The sequence below is a fragment of the Apostichopus japonicus genome, chromosome 5 (assembly GCF_037975245.1).
Source record: "Apostichopus japonicus isolate 1M-3 chromosome 5, ASM3797524v1, whole genome shotgun sequence".
In the NCBI taxonomy this organism is placed as follows: domain Eukaryota; kingdom Metazoa; phylum Echinodermata; class Holothuroidea; order Aspidochirotida; family Stichopodidae; genus Apostichopus; species Apostichopus japonicus.
Window position 1 is genome coordinate 7,424,095 of NC_092565.1, and position 22,382 is coordinate 7,446,476.

Sequence of the window (22,382 nt, forward strand, 5' to 3'; positions counted from 1 at the left end):
GGTATTTAGTAACAAATTGTGATACGGTTATACAAGCGAGGGGCGAAGCTATCTAAGCGTAGCGCCACTTTGCGCGAAGCGTAAAAGAAAATTTTGGCCGAAAATGCCTCCCAGATCGCTGGCAAAGCACTTCCCAGGCCCTTGTAAGTCGCTTCTGTTTTCTATTATGAAATTACTAGCGAAATCATGAAAAAATACAACAAATATGCTCAAGGGGTTACCCCCTTCGCCCCCCCCCCTTGGTTACGCGCCTGCGGTTAGAAATCTTGTAGGAAACAGGCCAAATGGAAACCCAGAGAACCCATATCGATGTGGATCATATATATGATTGTACGTACTTACACTCATACACAAGAGATGTACAGACATTATGATAATAATCATGAGTGACAACTTGCTATACGGTCACAGTTCAAAGAAACGACCACGAAGAGTCATTTACCTAATGCAGCATGTGTTGGATGAAGTTTTAGCCACCGCCAATATGATTTGGATAAATAATCTCACACATTATTTTCTATTTATAGCCACACAAAAAAACTATGCCACCAAATATTGGGGAGATATTAGATACATATCCCCCACCTAAAATATTGGGGGACATGTCTCCCCGTCCTCCTTCCCGTCCCCCTCCCCATGATTGCCGCCCATGCCTATAGTAACATGAATATGTCTTGAATCCTCAATAAATGTTAACATCAGTTATATGCGATGCGCCTGTTTGGTGAAGGTGTCTATCCTAGCGGTGTCTCAGTAACTATACCATTTCTCAAGAACCGTTCATCATGGTATGACTACATCTCACGACAATGTCATAGCAACAAGCAATGTGCTCGTATTTTGACAACGTCTGGAAATTACCCAGGACACATATTTACCAGACAAGGTCACAATGCCTGGGAGGTCAAGTGGAGGTGGATGCTTTCGGTCGAAACCAGTGCTAGCTTTATTCTATTCCGTTCAACATGAAATGTTAGCGAAGTTTCCCAGTAAAACTATAAATGTCAGTCAAAATATAAATGGAGAGGGAAGGGATTTGGCAAGGTTCTGGCCAATGTGAATGTTTTTGCATTGAGTGAAGTTTTCTATGTCTAGGCCCTGAAACAAAATTATTCTGGGAAAACGCTTCTAGCTCCATAGTCCTCCCCCCCCCCCCCCCACACACACACACATACAAAGATTGGAAGCTTACTATACGCCACTGTTTACTCTTCATATTTTTTTTCAGACAAAAGTAGAGGAAAGATAATAAACAACATCTCCTTTGTTAAAAATAAATTATAATAACCTTTATTGAAGTTGATATCGCGTTCCATACTACTGGAAATTGACTGCGATGTACGCTTTGATGGCACAATACATGGTACTTTGTAAAGTGAAATGATCTACTATCGCGCCAGCACCGCAGTAACATCGACAAGTTGTGCGCCTTGAAAAATGGCGACCGTCAGAGATAGTGATACAAGCCTTTGGCTCCATAATAAACTCGGTGATAATGAAGATTTATGGTCGGGTATAAGCAGCATCAGCACTCAACTCAAAAGAGATGTTTTAGAGAATATTCACCACTGTTTCGTTGCACTTACTCCCACTGTAAAGCTCAAATTACTTATGGCGATACTACACATGCCTCGGAGAAGTGTAGATGAGGTAGGCAACAGGGTTTATTATTATATAGAAATGCTGTTTAGGCTAGGCCTAACCTTATTCGGCCGCTTGTTCTGTAGTATTTTTGTAAATTTATACTAGATCTAATACTACTATTTAGGCCTAGACCTGCTAGCACTAGTACTAGTGCCAAAAGGACTAGGCCTAGTACTAGTAATACTATTAGCTTCTACCAGGGAGTTGTTATGGAACTTCCTGCTTCTACCCATTCCCGGCCATATATGTACTGCATATTGACAACACCTACATTTATGTTACTGTTAGAAGTTATACTAGCCACATTACACCACATAGGTGCAAACCTTCATACCTTTCCGCCATAGGTTTCAATCCTCCCTGACATGACAGAATTGCTCGAAACCTATGGCGGCAAGGTACATTTTAGGAATGGATTTTACACTGGTGTATAGGAATGTATCGGAGAAACTTTCTTTGAATTGCGCGAAAGGATAGGAACACCGTCTTCAAATGTGATGGTTCGCTGGATAGTCTGAATCGTATTTAAGACAAGATTGGGGATTTAATACAAAGTCTTTAATGCAGGCCTATAGGTTGATGGAATAGTTTTAATTGTAAGTTAGAAAGAGTCGATACACTGTCAATGTATAATACAATATATAATAGTTAATTGAATAAGCCAATTGATGCTATAATCACTCAGTCAACAATGAAGCAACGGCCCATCCTAAAATTTGTTACTTTATATTAATAACCTACATACTAACGTTACTCCTACAAACGATAATGTGCTCTTTCCGCCATACAAACCGTGCTTCACCACCATGGCAAAATGGCACTTTTCTTTGGCGTAAAGAGCACATTTCTATGGCGGAAAGTACCGATGGCAGAATGACATGCCCCCAATATTCAGAAGGCCTAGGCCCTATAGTTAAATGCTAGGCTAGGGTTAGTATTAGGCCTACTGTTAGGTTTAACTCTGATAAGCTGTGTCTTCCAACAAGGATTAGCAAGCCATAGCCCACTTTGGACCATTTGACTTTGAACTGAATTATTTTAATTTCAATGTGCTAATCCTCGATGCACACAAACAAAATTGTTGCTCTTATTTTTACATTGAGGCAAGTATGTTAATGGTTGTGCCCAGTTCATTGATTCCCTCAGGTTTGCCATTTATGCACTACAAAAAACTCAAGATTTTTACTAACTACAGTCTTTTTACAAATTAAACATTTCAATTGCAAAATGGGACATTCTTAACATCTAGGGATAAGTTGAATGTTTAGAACCCACAGGAAGGTATGATTTTGGGAACTTCCAGCAATTTACAGCTGTTTAAAACTGTCAGTTATACATTGTTAAACCCTTTATAAACCCTGTTGTACAACTTGTCCTATAATTGACATATAATCCTGCTTGGTCCATTGGCTACTTTGTAAATATATTTTACATGAAAACCAATACTAATAATGTTAGTTTATCATTTCCACAAAAAAAAGGGGAATCAAATTATAGATGTCATATAAAAAATTAAAAAATCATAATTCTACTACATATGAGTTATAATGTGCTTTTCTGTTTAATGTCTCTACACAGTTGAAAGATGAGTTAAGTGCTATTCTACACTTAGCCCTCACGGACACTGACCAGTGGGTTTCTACTATAGCAGATATTTTGAGGTCATACCCTACCACAGGTCAGTTGAACCTTGACCTTGAAGAAAATCATCCATTCATCGCTGAAACTCTGAAGGATCTCAGAAAAACCTGTGAGTTAAACACTGTAGCATAAATCTGTTAATAGTAATAAACTAATGAATGCAGATATAAATTGCATCAGAAATGGGGTGCAATTAAGTATACTGAACACTTGACTGATTTGCAAATTGTGCTTTATACTTCGTCGTCTTAAAGGTTTAAAAATAACTATTTGGGAGCTGTCAGATGTCTGACACCGTCTTTGTGAGATGCAGACAGACCTGCAGTGTGAGTACAAAACCGTGAGTAAGAGCACGGAGTCCCAAGAATGAGTTTCAACAAATTTACTCGAGTACGGACTCAACTACAAGCACAGATTTGTGGCCTTCCTGTCTGGATTGAGGGGTTCCAATAACAGTATTGCTTGAAATTGAATATTATGTAGATTGGTCAGTAATAATGCAACCTGGAAGTCAAACTGTTAATGAGCTAATAGCAGAAAGAAATGTTGATGAGTTAATGTAGTATTTTGGTGTACAGCATCTTAATTGCTAGTGCATTGTAGTTGTATATAAATCTCTTTGCTGTGTCATACATTGGTTGCATTAATTTCATATCCTCAGCTGTCTTCCTACATTCTCTATAAAACTTTGAGGCTCCAGTACTTCTTTCTGGTACCGTAAGGTACAGTACTCCAATATCCTTAATTGTTTTTTTATTTAACAGTGTCTGAAACAGATACCAATGCATTGCTTCCCTTGGAGTGTCAATACCTGAACAAGAATGCCTTGAACCAGCTAGTTGGAATGCAGGTTCCACCCGTAAAACATTTCCAATTGAAGAGAAAGCCAAAGTCGGCAGCATTGAGGGCAGAACTTCTACAAAAATGTGAGTACCCAGATGTGAAATTCACAGAAACCTCTAGAATAATGTGAGTACCCAGATGTGAACTTCACAGAATCCTCTAGAGTATTGTGAATACTCAGATGTGAAATGCACAGAAAGTACCTCTAGAGTAATGTGAGTACCCAGATGTGAATTTCACAGAAAGTACCTCTAGAGTAATGTGAGTACCCAGGTGTGAAATTCACAGAAAGTACCTCTAGAGTAATGTGAGTACCCAGATGTGAAATTCACAGAAAGTACCTCTAGAGTAATGTGAGTACCCAGGTGTGAAATTCACAGAAAGTACCTCTAGAGTAATGTGAGTACCCAGGTGTGAAATTCACAGAAACCTCTAGAATAATGTGAGTACCCAGATGTGAACTTCACAGAATCCTCTAGAGTATTGTGAATACTCAGATGTGAAATGCACAGAAAGTACCTCTAGAGTAATGTGAGTACCCAGATGTGAATTCCACAGAAAGTACCTCTAGAGTAATGTGAGTACCCAGGTGTGAAATTCACAGAAACCTCTAGATTAATGTGAGTACCCAGATGTGAAATTCACAGAAACCTCTAGATTAATGTGAATCCCCAGATGTGAAATTCACAGAAAGTATCTCTAGAGTAATGTGAGTACCCAGATGTGAAATTCACAGAAAGTACCTCTAGAGTAATGTGAGTACCCAGATGTGAAATTCACAGAAAGTACCTCTAGAGTAATGTGAGTACCCAGATGTGAAATTCATAGAAACCTCTAGATTAATGTGAATCCCCAGATGTGAAATTCACAGAAACCTCTAGAGTAATGTGAGTACCCAGATGTGAAATTCATAGAAACCTCTAGATTAATGTGAATCCCCAGATGTGAAATTCACAGAAAGTACCTCTAGAGTAATGTGAGTACCCAGATGTGAAATTCACAGAAAGTACCTCTAGAGTAATGTGAGTATCCAGATGTGAAATTCATAGAAACCTCTAGATTAATGTGAGTACCCATATGTGAAATTCATAAAAAAAACCTCTCATGTGAGTACCCAGATGTGAAATTCACAGAAACCTCTACATTAATGTGAGCACTCTAATGTAAAATTCACAGGAACCTCTACAATTAATGTGAGTACGCAGATGTGAAATTCACAGAGGCTACAGTAGCATGAGTAACCTGATGTGAAATACACAAGTTCTTTTACAGAAATGTGTGTATCCTAAAAAGGGTAATTATTGCACAAGCCAATTATATTTATACATTTGTAGATAATAGTCTCATACTATATTTAAGGGTTTAAACTGCAGTAGTCGTAAACTGATGAATTATAAGAATTGTTATTTTGTCTCTAAATGCATGGAGTTTGTATATATTCATTTTTGAAAGAAAGCATGATATGTTACCATTTCCCAAATGTTGTGATATGTATTTATTGTTATCTTTAAGAAGTGATGTGGGGTGGGGGCGGGGGGGTAGTTGGATTAGAAAGTTTTGATGTAGTATTTTTTAATTCTTTAGAAAAGTTGAGAACCAGGTTCTTAGATGTTCTTCTTTTTCCCCATGAAGCTATTTCCTTATTGAAGATGGTCAACGCTATTTTCAATGTTCCACTTTTTTTCTTACTTGATTTATCGTTCTCTACAGCTGCCGAGGCACAACAACAATCCAAGAAACTAACAGGCTCATCGTCAATACCAATAAAGATCAGAGGAATTTCAAGAAAATCCTTGGATGAGAGTAAGTCATACATACTTAGCAACGAATCGTCGCCCAAGCGCCTGTCGTAATTTTTTATATTTTTTCGTACGGAGCAAAACAAAAACACATCTAACTTATTTAAATGGACATGGAAGATTTTATTGCAACTTTATGTAAGTGTTTGTGTGACTGCATAAACATGAGGGCCAACTTCTAAAAAATATCAAAATTGATTTTTACTATACATATGTTACACTGTTTGGCATATTTGTGAGCACTGTAACAGTACATGACGTGTACATTACAGTACGTGTACAGAACATGACGTGTACAGTACATGACGTGTACATGACTTGTACAGTACAGGACGTGTACAGTACATGACGTCTACATGACGTGTTTAGTACATGATGTGTACATGATGTGTACACTACATGACGAGTACATGACTTGTACAGTACATGACGTATACATGACTTGTACATGACGTGTACAGTACATGATGTGTTCAGTACATGATGTGTACAGTACATGACGTGTACATGACGTGTACAGTACATGATGTGTACAGTACAGGACGTGTACATGACGTGTACAGTACACGATGTGTGTTTTCTTCGTCTCTGTCATATATCTAGATTTTAAATCTTGTTAAATCATAAAATTTCCACAGTGATTATTCAGCTACATTGTTTACCTCTTACTATTCTCACCTATCTAGGTCCCATGCGCGGATTTTCAGCAAACAAACCGGCAAGTTTTCGTCAAGGGAAATCTCCTGTGAGCCGTTTGCCAATGAATCGAACAGGAAGTAGACTGGCTACAAATAGAGAGGGCGGTACAAAGGTAAGCTATTGATGCCTGGATATGGAGGAGACGGAAGGGGAAACATAAAAATCCTGACACATTTATTACGTTGATGTCATTCAATTTTCCTCTGCTTTTCCAAACAATGTTATTCATTAGCTTGATTATAGGATATGTTCATTCCACATAGTATATTCAGAGTCAAAATATCTTCCATAACAGGAAATACAAGAGAGCTTCCTGGGTGACGAAGAGTTGAGAATCAAAATTGTTTTTCTTACTCGCTCATAAGACCTTGATTTGGTAAAAAAATTATAGGAATGATGAAATTCAAAAATTGCCGACTGAACCTACAAGGTGTTATTTTAGATCCACCCGATAATATCAAATCTATTACGTTTTGCTCAAAATAGTGTTCCAAATGGTCTGACATGATGAGATTAATTACAAAAATATTGCAGAAGTTTTTTGTCCATGGTAATAATCAAATTCAAATGTCAAATGAGAAATTCACAATACATATTCCATCTTTTTTTTTTGTTATTTGGAATGAAACTGGCGTTAGCCAATTTTGTTGTGGAGTGCAAAGTGTATAGGATGCTTACCAAGGCCAATTGCAAATAGTTACTTAATTAAGGGTATGGAAGTATTGAGTGTGGCGAACTACTTTGTAGTGTACTGGTTGGTACCATTGGAATTGTGGCTTATGTGTACTGTATCGGAGTACTGAAGCACGGAAGGGGCATAATAATGATAACTTCCAAACATTGCAACAACAGTCAACATCTGAAATATGAACATTTTGCACATTTAGTGTATCTCTCCCCCCCCCCCCCCCCCCTCAATACAGATTGCCTTAGCATGGAAGGATTACGGCTGCATCACCCTTGGCGCCATCCACCCTCATGGTGTCAACATTTAGCGAAAATTGATTTAATATTTCAAATATTGTTTAGCAGTTATGAAGCTCCTGAAGTTTGTCTCATATAATATACTATGGTTTCTTTGTGCAAAATGGCTATGCATCTTTGAACTCGTGTAGCAACTTGACCATCTTGTGTAGCATTTTGCAATGTGATACCAGATGAAATTATTCCTGGATCATCCGAGAAGGGAAAGATTAACCCACTCCCTCCCTCCCTCCCTCTCTCTCTTTCTCTCTCCCTTCCCCTTCCTTTTCTCTTTTTAATCTCCCACCCTTCCCATATTGAATGTACTCCACTCTCTTCACCCACACTCACAACGTTCTGCCTTCTTAATCTCCTTTCATTCTTTCTGAAGCTGGCAGAGACATCCATAACATTTAAAGAAATTTTATTTCAATTTGGTTTTGATTAAATAGCTTCTGGATATTATGGAGCAACCAATCGGTGGAAATTCAAGAGAGGCTAAGAAAAGGAAAAGACAGCAAGGTATAAACGGAGAACACATAACATTTTTCTACCTCGATGCTTCACCATGTTTATAGATGTGGTGTGAGCATCGGAGGGGTGGGGGGGGGGGGGTATGATGTGTACAAAAGGAGGTCTGTTTTTTTTGGAAGTTGAAAAGTAAAATTGCAGCTGGTGCCTTTTATTTTTGAATTTTCACAGTAACAGTAACTAGAGAAAGTGTGTATTTTCATAATGGTTATTATTCCTCACCTTTAGAAACGTCTTTTCTGAGTAAACTGCTGAAAATAATTTTATGATTGTAGTCTGAAGAGCAAACAGAGTATGGTGAATATCAGTAGTACACAGAAGTAAACATGACATTGTTGAGTTGTGTGTGTTATGCTTTTGGTCATGTAATTTATTGTTTATCAATTACAAATCCCTCATGGGAAATTTGTTTGTGTAATTTTGCCCAGAAGACTGAGTTTTGCTGTTACTTTCTAAAGGGTGTCCATTCTGGGTAGAGAATTACTTCCAAATTTTGACATTTTTTCAAAAATATGAAAGCATTAATTTTTCTTTCTTTTTTTAAAACTGTCAAAATTTTTCCATCTTGTGATGGCCAATGTGCCTTATCTCAGCCATAAAAAAATAGGACAAGATCTGACAAAGAATGCATAGTTGTGTGACATAGTAGTGTATAAGTACATACAGGGAACAAAATTCTCATTCGATTTACATTTCGACGACGCATAATAAAATTGTTAGAGTACTCATATTTTGTTTTATTTTCACTTTCCATTCGAGATGCCAATATTAAGTTTTTGCACGGACGCTATATTCTTATCATTGATTAACTGATGTTTGTGTTTATTATGCAAAAGAAATGGAAGCACAAGAACAGGCCAAGAAGGAGAAGGAGAAAGAGAAAGAGGCAGCTGAAGCTACTCCAGATTATGCAGCCGCACTTATGTCACCGGCTGTTGCCAAGGTGAGTGGTTATTTATTCTTCTGTTTTAATTTTTTTTTTTTCAACTTTATTGGAGGTTGGAACTGACTGATTAAGGTTCTATGAATAATGCTGAGAGATCTCTACGAGATATCAATAATCAAGGCTTAAAGACACATTTGTGTTCCATTTTTGTCTGCACATTAGTGATACCTTCCTTCATTTATTGTCTTGAAAACAGTTCACACCGAGAGAGACATAAAGATAGTAAATCTACTCCCAAAACTAGTTGTTCCTTTGATGTTACTTATTGAATATTCACAAGACTCAGAATAACTTTAAGATTTTATCAAAATTGAGCCATTAACTGCCGTTTTGGACCAATACTAATACAACTGGTCCACTTATTGTTATTATTTTTAATCTTGTTTTGGTCTACTCAAAGCATAGATTTATTTCCATTTTTATGTTGCTGTCATCAACATATCAAACATAGTACACTATTGGAAGTAGACTTCCACTAGCATGCTGGCAATATCATATGTTACCTGTTTGAAGATGAAATTTTATATTTTAGTTTGTTCCTAACTCTGTCCTAAACAATGAAGAGGTTTAGAGAATCATACCTTAACATTAGGTATAATAATTTTATGCAATGTTTTTGTCTGCATCATGTAATTTAAATTTCTAGTAAAGACTTTTTTTTTATACTGATACTGGTGAAAATCTGTATTTCCTGTTTTCAATATTACAACGATTTGACTTCCATATTCCTGTAATGCCATGAGAGGCTTGTTTGAAATCACGATCTGTCTCCCTTCAAAAAATGCGGAACTGCACCTTGTCTCTCCGAACCCTCTCCATCCATCCTCTGCAAACATACAAGAAAAATAAACCCGAAAAAAAAATTAAAAATGAGAAACAGCCCACCATAACAAAGTGAAGCAATTTGCCTCTTGTAGAGAACAATGTTTTAGAGTTGCTTACTGTAAGATATTCTTATTATTTTATTAAGTTAGTAAAAGTGAAATAAGTCACAATCAATGACATTTTGCTTTCAGAAACCACATATTGCAGAGACACCAACCACTGAGGCACCAACACCGTCTTATGCTCCAAGGGTTGACTACACAGAACCAGCTACACCGGGACCATCCATCCTCAGCTCCATCAGTAAGTCATATCTTAGTCATCTTGTGGTCTACATTTTTTTCTCTCTTTTTTGCTGCTCTTTTCTTAACATGACTTTCCAGCAGCTTTTACAGGTTACATTGAATTTTTGATCATGTGATTTTTAACGTTTTATGCTTTGGACCAACTAAGACTCACAATTGAGGAAGCTTATCCTGAGAAATTGGCAATTTAAAAAAAAAAAACAGTTTGAAGGTTTTGCTTATTCTTAAAGTTGCCTTTGGAAAAAAAAAAAAAATTTTTTAATAAACTAATTTTGTCTCATTATTATTTAGGTCAAAACCCTCCTTCTGCTACCACACTGGCTGCCCGGGAAAACCTTCAAAACACACTGCATCAAACCTTACAACAGCAGAGAGAGTTCCGGAAACCGAGTACGCCGGCAACACCGTCAACGCCACCTGTGGACTTCACCCCCTCGACGTCTTACAATCCTACATCTGCAGCAGCAGCACCACCCCCGTATCACGCCCCTCCCGCATCTCAAGTACCCGCTTCACAACCGACAGGCCTCAAGATGCCGACTCTGGGACTGCTTGGTAATACCACTTTGGTAGGTACCTTGGCCAGTCAAGCACCCAAGACTACACCCCCTGCTTCTGGACCTAGTCAGACCCCACCTGCTGTGCCATCACAACCAGCTGTAGTTGCTGCTGCAGCCTCTGCACCTAAGAAGGGACTTTCCCTAACGGTAAGAATGATATTTTGAAATATTTAGAGAGTTTTTTTAATTTTTTTATGTTCATGTTGTATGGTTTAATCAGACTTGTGGGTAGGAGCACAATAGCATGAGTAAGAGTACAAGTAGAATTTCCCTTGGTATGAGTACAAGTACGGGTACAAGGCTCTAAGTGTGAGTATGAGAGCTCAACTTTGCACTGGTATCAATACTAGATTCCAGATTGTTTCAAGAACAAGTAAAAGGCTTTAAGTGTGAGTATGAGAGCTCAACTTTGCACTGGTATCAATACTAGATCCCAAATTATTTCAAGTACAAGTACAAGGCTCTAAACCTGAGTATGTGTACTTGATTTTGCACTGGTACCAATACTCGATCCAAAGTTGTTCCAAATGCCAGTATCAGGCTCTAAGCGTAAGTATGTGTACTTACACTCTACAAGTCTGATGGATATTATTGATAACACATATGTTGAGTGTTTTTATGTTTTCAGATGTAACTTTGTTTTGTCAACCACATGAATATTCATTTATGAATGATGTATCAGGAGGGCAGTGTAAGGTGGGTGATAGGTCTAGTGGGTTTGGACAATCCTGTTCACTGAAATACAGTGTTAATGCATTTGGCACTATATCTCTATAATTAGATATGGACCAACCACCTAATGCATGGTGTTTGTAACTGATTAATGCCACCTCCCGCCACGGAAATGTACGTAAACCGAATATATTGTTAGTCTCTTCCACTAATTTCTCAGCAAATATTTAATATTTCTAGACAAACTGTTAATTTTTTTTTAAGACAAAATATCTAGCATCTCAGCCAAGGCATTGTACAGCAGTTTGAAGGTAGATGTATTTCTAGCAACAGACCTTGTGTTATTTTTAAACAAATTCATCTAATCTTTTCAAGTCTTAGAACTGTCTCTTTAAAGAATTGAGTGCCCTCTCTAAATGTTATATGCTGTTTTTTTTTTCTCTTCGCAAACACAGAGAGACCAAATGATAGCAGCCCAAGAGATGTTCAGACAATCCAATAAGGTTACAAGACCTGAAAAAGCTCTCATTCTCGGTTTCATGGCTGGAGCAAGAGGTAAGAATCAATGCTGCTTAATTCATTCATGCAAAGAAGAAGAAGCAAATGTATAGACAGATATAATTCATTAGAATAGATAACAAATCGATTGTTGCAGGAACAATGATGTCAACATTCTTCATTTGACATTTCTTGTCGATATGACGCAAAGGAAGGGTTAATTATAATTTATTGATGTTTTTGATGTTGGGCGAAAACATGGCCCCACATATCTCTTTGAAAATTGATGATTATTAAGGACAGTTGCTTTCATAGTCATCTGAGGTCAGAAGGGTATCATATTTGTGAAGGCAATGAATCAGGAAAGGGGTTGTCTATAGTCCACATGTATCAGTCCAAACGTTTTCCCCTCGTTCAAATATTTGGAGTGATTTCAGGAGATATTCCCCTGCATTCCCCTCCAAACAAGCATATCCACACTTGTCCGAGATCTGAAACGACCGAGCATTTCTTAAAAGAGTCTGAAACCATGAAAAGAGTGGTAACATTATTATCAAGTTGTGAAAGTTTTTTTTTTGAATAAATATTTCAGCATCAGTGTTTTGTGTAAGACTCTAGATCGTAACACATGGATATATTTTTTAGAATCTTGGTTGTTACGATAATTATATAAGTTAAAAAGCAAGCATGTTGATTTCCCCTTTCACAACCCTATCAAGTATTGAATGTTTGAAATTTAACCACAGAAATCAGAATTACTGTACATTGGAAGGTTTCTAAAAGGGACTCCATTTATCTGTTAGAAATTGTTAGTTATGTTAGCTTGTTTAATTTACCTTTCCCTCAGTTTCTCAAAGTTGTAGAGAAGTGTAACAAATATCTGCCAGTCACTTTTGACTCAGCCTATGAATGGTATCCCCTTATCAATACCTTTCATCATAACATTAGCATGTTCATTGTTACCATTAACCTTCCTGTTACCATGGCTCTCCCTATAGATAACCCTTGTCCTCAACAAGGAGACATAGTTACTATTCGACTGAGCGAAAACACAGAAATGGTCCCCAAAGATGACAGAGCTAATCTGCCGCACGCAATGCTGGCTGACACCTTCTTTGAGATGAACTATGCTACTGGGGAATGGAGGCGGTACAAAAAATACAAACCTATACAGGCTCTGTGAAACCCCTAGCAGTAAGGAGGTAGAGCAAATACAACCATATGCTGGCCATTTATAAACCCCAAGCAGTAAGGAGGTAGAAGAAATACAACCCTAATCTGGCCATGTGAAACCCCAAGCAGTAAGGAGGTAGAAGAAATACAACCCTAATCTGGCCATGTGAAACCCCAAGCAGTAAGGAGGTAGAAGAAATACAACCATATGCTGGCCATGTGAAACCCCTAGCAGTAAGGAGGTAGAACACATACAACCATATGCTGGCCATGTGAAACCCCTAGCAGTAAGGAGGTAAAAGAAATACAACCCTATGCTGGCTCTGTGAAACCCCTAGCAGTAAGGAGGTGGAACAAATACAACCCTATGATGGCCATGTTAAAGCCCAAGGAGTAAGGAGGTGGAACAAATACAACCCTATGCTGGTCATGTGACACCCCAAGGAGGTAGAACAAATACAACCATATGCTGGCCATGTGAAACCCCTAGCAGTAAGGAGGTAGAAGAAATACAACCCTATGCTGGCTCTGTGAAACCCCTAGCAGTAAGGAGGTGGAACAAATACAACCCTATGCTGGCCATGTTAAAGCCCTAGGAGTAAGGAGGTGGAACAAATACAACCATATGCTGGCCATGTTAAAGCCCAGACTGTAGATAATTGAATGTAATAAAAGTAAAATGTGGCTGATGCATTAGAAGTCTGCAGTGAAGTGCATGCTCCTGCAAGCTGGTCAACGAGCTGTCGTTTATATCAGCTTGATGCTGCTTCCTTCCTTCCCAAACTGGAATTTGGTTTGCTGGGCTGTAAAAGCTTTTTCAATACCCTGAGGTAGAATTGTTTTAAAGTGTTTAAAATTATTCCTGCTCTGAGCAAATTGCTCCACAGACCCAAACACAAGCAATGAGGAGGATAACATTCCAAGTGAGATCCACCTGCTGTCAAGATAATAAGCCCTGGCATTTGAAATATCAGGGTTTACTTGTGATCCTTTTCATATTAAACTTTGTTCTTTGTAATGAATTGTGAGAAGTTGGAGACTTAGGTATTCCAAAATAAAATCTGGGAATTTTCTTCAGGCCCAGGGTAGCTGTATGCAGGTCTTAAAGGAGCTTAACAGAGCAAATTAAATATATTCAGTACTACATTGCACTAGATGTTGTTGTTAATTCATCATAAATGAAGGCTTTTTTTATTGGACAATTGTCAACAAGGCTACACCCATCCGCCAGCATAGCAGCTGTTAGCATGGCAATGACGATTATGACAGGTATCCATGGAGGGAGTCAGTGTCCTCCAAGGCATGTTCTCTTAAGAGAAATTATATGTAGAGAAGTGCATCTAAATGGACTATGTATGTGGAGAGAGAGTGGCCTTCTTGCTGAACACCTGTTGTCAAGACTTCATCTGTGAGCCTGTGTAGTAATTAGTAACATGCTTCTTTCAGAAAGGTGTTTTTTACAGTCTCTTTGTGAGATTTGTCCCGAAACTTTGGTCAATGATAGGGACATGTTCACTGTAGAAGGGCAAATAATTGGGCAATGTAGTGAAGAAAATGGAGGGATGCATAGGTGGGTTGAAGGATACGATATTGCTTGTTGTATTGTGAAGATTTCTTTCTGAAAACGTCTCACCAATGTTGCTCATATTAGTGAGTGAAGAGAGTGCCACCCTTTGATAAAGACGAATAATATTTGAAGCACTTTTGCTTTTTGTAATCGTCATAGATATTCTCTCTGAGACAATGCAGGTGTTCGTTTTGTCGTTACAGGTATGATAGAGACAGGTCTCCAATATTTATTCCAAAATGAAATGTTAGCATGGGAATCATAATCATTGCAATACTATTGTCACATTAATAAACCTGTTAGTTTGACATTAAACAGAGTTGCTGTATCTTCTTTTGTTTCCTGATATGAACTGTTGAGAGGTTCATGTAATGAACTATGTGCTAAACTATGTGGGCCTGCCACTTGTACAGATCAACCATGAGTGTTTGATGGGATACTTTTCAAAGAACTAAAACTGAGATTGTACTGTAACCTACATGGGAGCCTTCTGATTCATCTAAGAAGGCATAACACTTGTTAGGGAGAAGGAACAGGGGGTGGGGTGTATGTAATTGTTACCTCCCTACATCCTTACATATACAGCTCTTTCTTAGCTCCTTAAAATAAACATTACATGAAGTAACTAAATGTTACCCCCTCCCCCCCCTCCCCAATCACACATTCAGGTACACAGACAAGTGACTGTTTGTTCAAGTGATTTATGTGAATTTCTGAGCAGATGTAAACAAGCCTTCTATCAAAGAATGAAGAAAATTGAAATGAGACCAAAGAAAAAAAATTGAGTTTGAAAAGTATTAAATTTTTTAGCTCCCTTGTATTTCATTAAATATTTTTATACAATTGCCTTTCATTGTTACTTGTTAATTTTGACTTGGTAAATATAAATGGTTTTAATAATTTGAAGAAATATATTAATTACTTTCATATTTTAATCAGTCCTTTTACCTAGACATTAAATATATTTATGTAGATATAAAACATGAACCACTGTTAGCTGATCCTAACATTACCACTTTGCATCACTCCACATTGTGTCAGAATAAAAACGCTAGAAAATACACAAATTTGACACATTTAAACATAATTTCCATCTATCTGATGGATCGCCAATCTTTTATAATGTTTAAGAACTTAAAACAGCCACTTGCATTTTGCAATGTTCTTCATTTCATCATCAAATTTATTTTTGACCACAAATATAGGTTGTCATTTAACAGATTTTGTAAAAATGTTCCAAAATTTTGTTGCATAAGGAAACATCAACCCATTGAAAACTAGACCCACTATTCCTTCATGGTAACAGTGCCAATCCTACTTTGCATTTTATAATCAGGGCTGAGGTTTTATTTACAAGTGTTTGGATTAACAGAGAAATAATGTCCATTCTGCATTCAACACTGTTCGAAAAAGCTTGCTTGAATCTGGTGAAAACTGCAGTAAGGACTACTTCAAATACTTCTTGCAAGTTAACAATCATTTTCTTTTCTATTGCACTGTTTTCACTGACCAATCACACCTTGATGACTCAAACCACCAATGTAAAGGTAAATTATTAATGTTACTGAAACTAATATCAAACAATTATGAGAAAAAAAGAAAAAAAATGCTGAAATTAAATGTTTCAGCTGTACTGTTCAGTACTAAAGACAATATAGGTGATTAAAATTCAAATCAATGCTATGTTTACAAAACCATGTTTATACACATGTAACACATAATACTATTATACACAGTAGTAGTACAAATGTCGAAGCACCACACTGTTGTAATAACACACAGATTGAAAGAAGCGGTTCAAATTTTGCGTATTATCTCGATCACATGGTTTTACATGCAGCTATAAAAAACGACTTACAGCAAGCATAAAAAAGCTGTAGAACACAACTAAAATATAATATCACAAAACACACTATTAAAAGCAATTGCTGTATTAATCTTAAAAGGACCAGAATGAACTGACTGTTCCAAAACATTGAAGTATTCTACAGTCCAATTGTTGAATTAAATTAGTAGTAAATATGTTGAAGCACCACGCTAGTGAGAGCAATTGCTGTATTATCAAAGTATAAAGCTGAAGTTCTATATTAGAAGGGGAACAATAGTATCATAATGAACTGACTCTTCCAAAACATTGACGTATTCTACAATACCATTGAATGGAAAGTTTAGAAACTGACATGGTGATAAAATATCCTAAATTATCAAGTTACAAAAATAATTCTACATATCACTGATCTTTTTCGGACTCCTGGGAAACCTTTCAACAGTGGTTTTGATCATGTTTTCTTGTTTATGCAATTAACACACTGGGTATTAAAGAAGGGATGAGGTTGACATTGAATGATCCAACATACCTTTTAGAAAGTCAAATATGACACATTTGAAATCAACAGATGAGGAGATTTAGGAGTTTACACATTCTCCTTCCTGAAAATTTAGTGTCAAGATTCTCAAAAGCTTTAATGGCAGTCCTTTCAACTGACATGTACTACTGAATGCCAACGAATTCTGTTATTGGAGGCATTTTGACCATCAAATCTTTATAATTTTTGATAAAGTAATGTAGTCTTTCTGTGTAGTCTTTCTCGTGATAAGGCAGACCGTACCGTTGGAGGTATTCTTGCACTGCAGGCTTGATTTTGAGACACATGTTATCAGAAAGCTGTGGAAACAAATGATGTTCTGTGTGACAGTTGATGAGCGAGTGGCCAAAATTCAGATCTAACAGCCATGTCCGTGTCAAGTTTAGGGCACCGTTTGCCATGAGGTGAAGCCTGGGGGGTTTGTTGTTCTTATCGTACATGGGCAATCCGATATGTTGGAAGATGTTGATGTGTAGATAGGGAATTTCCATGACGCACCTCGACAACAGAAGGACCAGAAGCGCTTTCACGGCTGACAGCTTAGCAGCAGCCATGACGAGTAACGTCTGAGACGCAAGTCCCAGGAACGCCAGGACTGAACACTGACTGAGTCGACGCCATCTTCTCTCTTGGACTAGATAGCCTAATCCAACCACCGGTGTCAACAGTGGTAACACCAGTGGGGCAATGAACATGTAGATGTAGCAAGGCAGATATGGAGCTCTCCATGTGCTCGAGTCCCCTAAGCCGATGATATTGGTATACGGATGGTGAACCTTGATGTGGATATCGCAAGCAGCATCTACCGAAAATGTACCCTGAAATTCGAGGAAGAGATGCTTCCAGACTTTCCCCCACCGCTTGGAATGACAGAGGGCGTTATGAGCAGCCAAATGGGAGCCCTTGGTTTTGATCATGCCGTAATTTAAGCCCATGAGAAGCATACCGACGGCAAAGTAGAGTCTACTGTTGAAGCTCAACAACCAGACACCGACGAAGAACGAAATCTCCCAAAACGTGATGATCGTCCAGTCTACTCCAAACAGTTCCCACCAGCTTGACTCTTGAGATATGACCCTGACTTTCTGAGAGAGCTGCTGCATTGAAGGTTCAGAGATGGACCTCTTCTCATTACTCACCATGCTCTCCAAAACTGGGCTCCTTTGTTTAATGCTTGGTGTTGCGTTTCCATGTTGTGTCTGTGCGTTTCTCGAGTCAATTTGTAGCCCACTTCTTAGCATCATTTTGTCTTGCCTAGGGTTGTTTAGTCTGTATCAGCATGAAATGTAATCCTGAGAAAGTAGATAAAACATTGAAAGAATTCATTTTATAACAAATAACTACTAGTTTTTAACATTAAATGTATGTTCAGTTGATTAGCTGTTTGGATATTCTGCGTTATAAAAGTGAACATATCAAACCCAATTTATTCTGAAAACTTCAGTTTGCCATTGTCCAAACTTTTCTTCAACCCATGCAAAAATATTCAATATATTAATAGCTATAACGAATTTGGCAACAGCCAATTCCACTCCCCTTCCCCACCTCCCTCTATCCAGTCCTAGTAGAGCTATAAATCACACTTAACATAACTGCCTTTCAGGCTGGGTGTACACTGGGTTCTGAAACTTTGCAGTAAATACTATTGTCATTTTACAAAGACTAGTTTAAATTCAAGTCTTATGAACAAAATGAGGTTAAATCTTTGTTGTTGATGTAATTATTGAGGTCAGCGAGTTCAAATCATTGTGAACTTTAAACACACCCTTGATGATACATAAAATATCTAGCTTATCTGGATCCATCATCTAGTCCAAATGACAGTACAATCATCACTAAGTTGTATTAATGAAAATGTTTTACTAGAACTGATCAATTATTTATAGGGATACTTTAAGTTATAGGGAAACTTGTCTATAGATACCTTTAAGCAGTAGCCTATGCTTTGTTGACTGCATCAAGGACAAAATGCATTTTGATGCAGTCAACAAAGCATAATGCTTAAAGGTAGACAAGTAACCAAGGTTACATTCATGTGAAATAATCTATACATTTTGGGTTTTCTGAAATATATTGAAGTACAGAACTATGAGTAAAATCAAACTTTGCCATCATGCATCTTCATTCCATCTTTACACGCAAATACATACACTTGATATAAATTGTCTGCATAAGTAAAGTATTGTATATTCATCACTTTTCAACTAAAACAAAATACATTAGATATGGAATCTCTTATGGAAACTGATATGAATAACTAAACATTGCTTGCTTGAGGGTGAGTATGGGCAATAAGACTAAGAGGCAAGAACACCTCATAATCATATTACACTTAGGCCTACACATATTAGCACAGCCTTATTTCTGTCATGCTGCTGTTCGTTTTGCGTAGGACCTAGCCTATGCATTAGCCGTGGTGACGTACTGCACAATTAGTGAATAACGTTAGGCTTAGGTTACAATGTATTACTATTGGGTGGCTGTGTTTTATTACGTACAGGACGGTAACGAAGTCTGTAAAACTGTATCACACACCAGCCTTAGTATACTAAGACTACAGTAGGCAAACAAACTGCGAAGCTACTGCCGTGTTACAAGATCATTGTTCGAGGAACTTGTTAAATATATGTTTCTGGTTCCTCTTATCTGACTCAATAACCTGATAAAGACCACGACAAAGGAGGTGATAGAATCAGGACCAAAGCTTACTAGAAGTTTATTAACTGGTGTTCCTAGGCCCGAAAATCAGAGCAGCGTAAAAACCCAGGCACCTTTCGAACTTGCCATAATGGTATTTATGGTATCGGCTAGATGCAGGTGTCTCTGCTTGCTGATTACATATACTGCTACTACTGATTGTGTGGTGCACATTTGGGTAAGTGTTATTGGATTTACAACCTTTCCATGTAATTGTTTTAATTCATTTATTTGTTTTATTGCCAATTGTGTACAAAGAGAAAGGAAGTCTCCTAAAAAGTCATAAAATACTTAACAAGGTAGGAGATGCAACATATATATGACCCAGTGAGTGCCGAGAGTTTTAAGTCAGAGAGAGATGTGTGACAGTTCGTAATCTCTGACATTGACAAAGAGTGTAGTGGTTTCACATTTGTCCAGCGGACTCGGACTACCTATAATGTACCTGGACTCGGATTCGGATCTAGGCTGCTCCCGATTATACAGCCCTTGCAAGCAAGTCTTTTTCGTTGGGGTTGGCAACAGTATTGCCTGGCATATTAATAACAAACAATCAGCAAAAGCGATTCCTTCTAAATAGAGGGAATAAAAAGATATTTGAAAAACAACGAAACCCCAGTGAGTTAAAGGTCTGCTGTATAGACCCCAACTATGATAGCACGCTATCATGGAAAAGTTTCCTGAGATTACGTAATCGACCTGCCTTGGTCGTAAAATGACCTCTTTTTACCAATTAGTCTGCAACGCCTGCCACATATTTTTTCTTGTATGAGTCGTTGTGTGAGCGCTGTATGATTAACTACAATGTAGATATGAACATCTTTCCACACAGTGTTTACACAAAGAGCCTATTGGTGTTAAGATGCTATGCAGGCTAATTGTCGAGCCTGGGGTCGATTTACGACCGTGACAGGTCGATTACGTAATCACCAAACTTTCCTAGCTATAGCGTGCTATACTTGGAGCCAATAAAGCAGATCGCGAAGCCCCTTTGTAACCCACCCTATGGTTGAACATATGACTGAACTTCTATCACAGTCACAATGGGTAAATAGTCACTGCCGAGAATGTATAGAGAGGTGGTTATCATTATAGTCAGGGAAATTATACTAGGGCCTATATAGTGCAGGCTTAGAATACCAGGGGACTGTTCATCGGATCATCCCACGTTGACAGTATTGGTGATCTGTCTCTCATTTAAGCGCATCTATAGTCTTAAGTTAAAAATGTAGGATAACAGTACTTACTATGTACGTTAAAAGATTTAAAAAAAAAACGGCCTTCCAAGAAGGACCTTTGGACAAGTTAAGCTTCCTAAAATTTGGAGGTTATACTAATGAAAGTTTGAAAGTAGTATATAATCCAATAATGCAGTGAAGATGTTTCTACCAGTTTTGATAATCTAACTTTAATATGCTCGTTTCGTCTGTCAGGTTTTGGTAAGGCCTATATAATTTAAATGATGAACTTATACCAGACCTCTGATATACTATACGCACAGCAGTTAATTTCGACCCTTTTCATAAAGGTAAACCCTATAGTTAATTGTAATTACTTACTTCAGATGCCCTGTTTTGATATTCCTATGTGAACTCTTGCTCTATGTCAAGTTACGTTACACGTACTGCTGGTGGCCCTATTCAGACCCCTATATATCCTATGAATAATTATAAATGGTAGACTGTGTATAGTAACGTATAGCCTAATGTATATATATGCCACAGTGCCTTTAGTCATGTATGTATATACTGCCCTGTATTGGCTATATAGTCGTCATTATCACCGGCGAGATAAAGGCCTGGTTTTGATGACACGTACATCAATGTACAAAGGTTACTACTTCTCAATTTGTTATAAATAACTAAACAATCAACATACAAACAACTATAGTTGTGGACGGAGCTTAAAGTTCAGATATAAGGGAACACAGAGACTTCTAGATTGACTAAAATGTCCACAAAGATTCATGATAACTTTCAAACAATGAACAGTCTGTTGAAGCATGCATTTCTTTGACAAGTTTGAGATATCTATTTTCATGATGTTGTTTCAAATGTTTGAGAAATATATTTTTGCTGATAAGTTTCCATGGTGATATAAACTGATCAAGACTGTCTGCATTTGTTATTTTGATACGATTACCGCGATGTTTAAATTTAGGTTCACTTCACTCAGTTCATTTAAATACATCATTTCAATGTGAATGACGCAAAGCAAAGATATAGTTCGCAAACCCTCTTCATTAGACGATCGGCTATATTTTGATCCTAAAAACGGATCATCTAGGTAAATTGTCCTTTTAAGTAATAGTCACTGCCATTCAAGTGAACCTATAGCTAGCGGCTTAATCGAAACTATGTAAACCTGCATGGCGTTGGCGGGTCAATGTTACCCGAAGATGGTATGATCAGAGGCAATGCACAAAAAAAAAAAAAAAAAAAAAACATAGGCCGGGGTAATGCTGACACACCACTACCGCAAACTCAACAAGTGAAGCAACGCAACCCCCCCCCCCCATAAAAAACAGTTTTATTGGTAACGCCGTAACTTAATGCAGTCTTCGTCATGATCGAATAAATAGTGCGCCACTGTAACGTATCAAGTCCATTGTTCGTCCTTGTGCAGAACTTGGGTGACTATCTTTTAAGAATGA

At 37.7% G+C, this 22,382-nt stretch overlaps 2 protein-coding genes across 9 annotated transcripts; one reads left to right on the plus strand and one right to left on the minus strand.

Annotated features, from left to right (window-relative positions):
* The first annotated feature begins 1,332 nt into the window (after positions 1-1,332).
* On the plus strand, positions 1,333-16,761 carry LOC139967475 (negative elongation factor A-like). Of its 5 annotated transcripts, none has more exons than XM_071971338.1 (12): positions 1,333-1,650; positions 3,223-3,394; positions 4,050-4,211; positions 5,839-5,931; positions 6,614-6,738; positions 8,042-8,111; positions 8,957-9,063; positions 10,083-10,194; positions 10,488-10,903; positions 11,884-11,983; positions 12,925-13,128; positions 13,547-16,761. In XM_071971338.1, exons 1-11 carry the CDS (start codon positions 1,438-1,440, stop codon positions 13,107-13,109), a joined length of 1,755 nt encoding a protein of 584 aa, XP_071827439.1. In that variant the 5' UTR covers positions 1,333-1,437; the 3' UTR covers positions 13,110-13,128; positions 13,547-16,761. The 5 variants fall into 5 exon arrangements, 2 of the variants coding, with proteins under 2 accessions (XP_071827439.1, XP_071827438.1); XR_011793006.1 differs by having other exon boundaries at positions 1,342-1,650; positions 12,925-13,500; XR_011793007.1 differs by having other exon boundaries at positions 1,342-1,650; positions 12,925-13,447; positions 13,501-16,761.
* Positions 15,466-21,450, minus strand: LOC139967480 (fatty acid desaturase 6-like). 4 transcript variants are annotated; one of them, XM_071971350.1, is made up of 3 exons: positions 21,289-21,450; positions 20,175-20,301; positions 15,466-18,324 (listed from the first exon to the last, which is right to left on the minus strand). In XM_071971350.1, the coding sequence occupies exon 3, from the start codon at positions 18,274-18,276 to the stop codon at positions 17,158-17,160; it is 1,119 nt and encodes a 372-aa protein (XP_071827451.1). In that variant the 5' UTR covers positions 18,277-18,324; positions 20,175-20,301; positions 21,289-21,450; the 3' UTR covers positions 15,466-17,157. The 4 variants fall into 4 exon arrangements, with proteins under 4 accessions (XP_071827451.1, XP_071827449.1, XP_071827448.1 ...); XM_071971348.1 differs by lacking the exon at positions 20,175-20,301; XM_071971347.1 differs by lacking the exons at positions 20,175-20,301; positions 21,289-21,450 and adding an exon at positions 19,742-19,889.
* Positions 21,451-22,382: the final 932 nt, after the last annotated feature.

Excerpts from the sequence above, each read along its gene's own strand:
- LOC139967480 (XM_071971348.1), bottom strand. The coding sequence starts at position 18,276 with ATGATGCTAAGAAGTGGGCTACAAATTGACTCGAGAAACGCACAGACA.
- LOC139967475 (XM_071971338.1), top strand. The coding sequence starts at position 1,438 with ATGGCGACCGTCAGAGATAGTGATACAAGCCTTTGGCTCCATAATAAA. Across the intron at positions 5,932-6,613 it reads AAGAAAATCCTTGGATGAGA|GTCCCATGCGCGGATTTTCA; the intron begins GTAAGTCATACA and ends TCACCTATCTAG. Across the intron at positions 10,904-11,883 it reads AGAAGGGACTTTCCCTAACG|AGAGACCAAATGATAGCAGC; the intron begins GTAAGAATGATA and ends TCGCAAACACAG.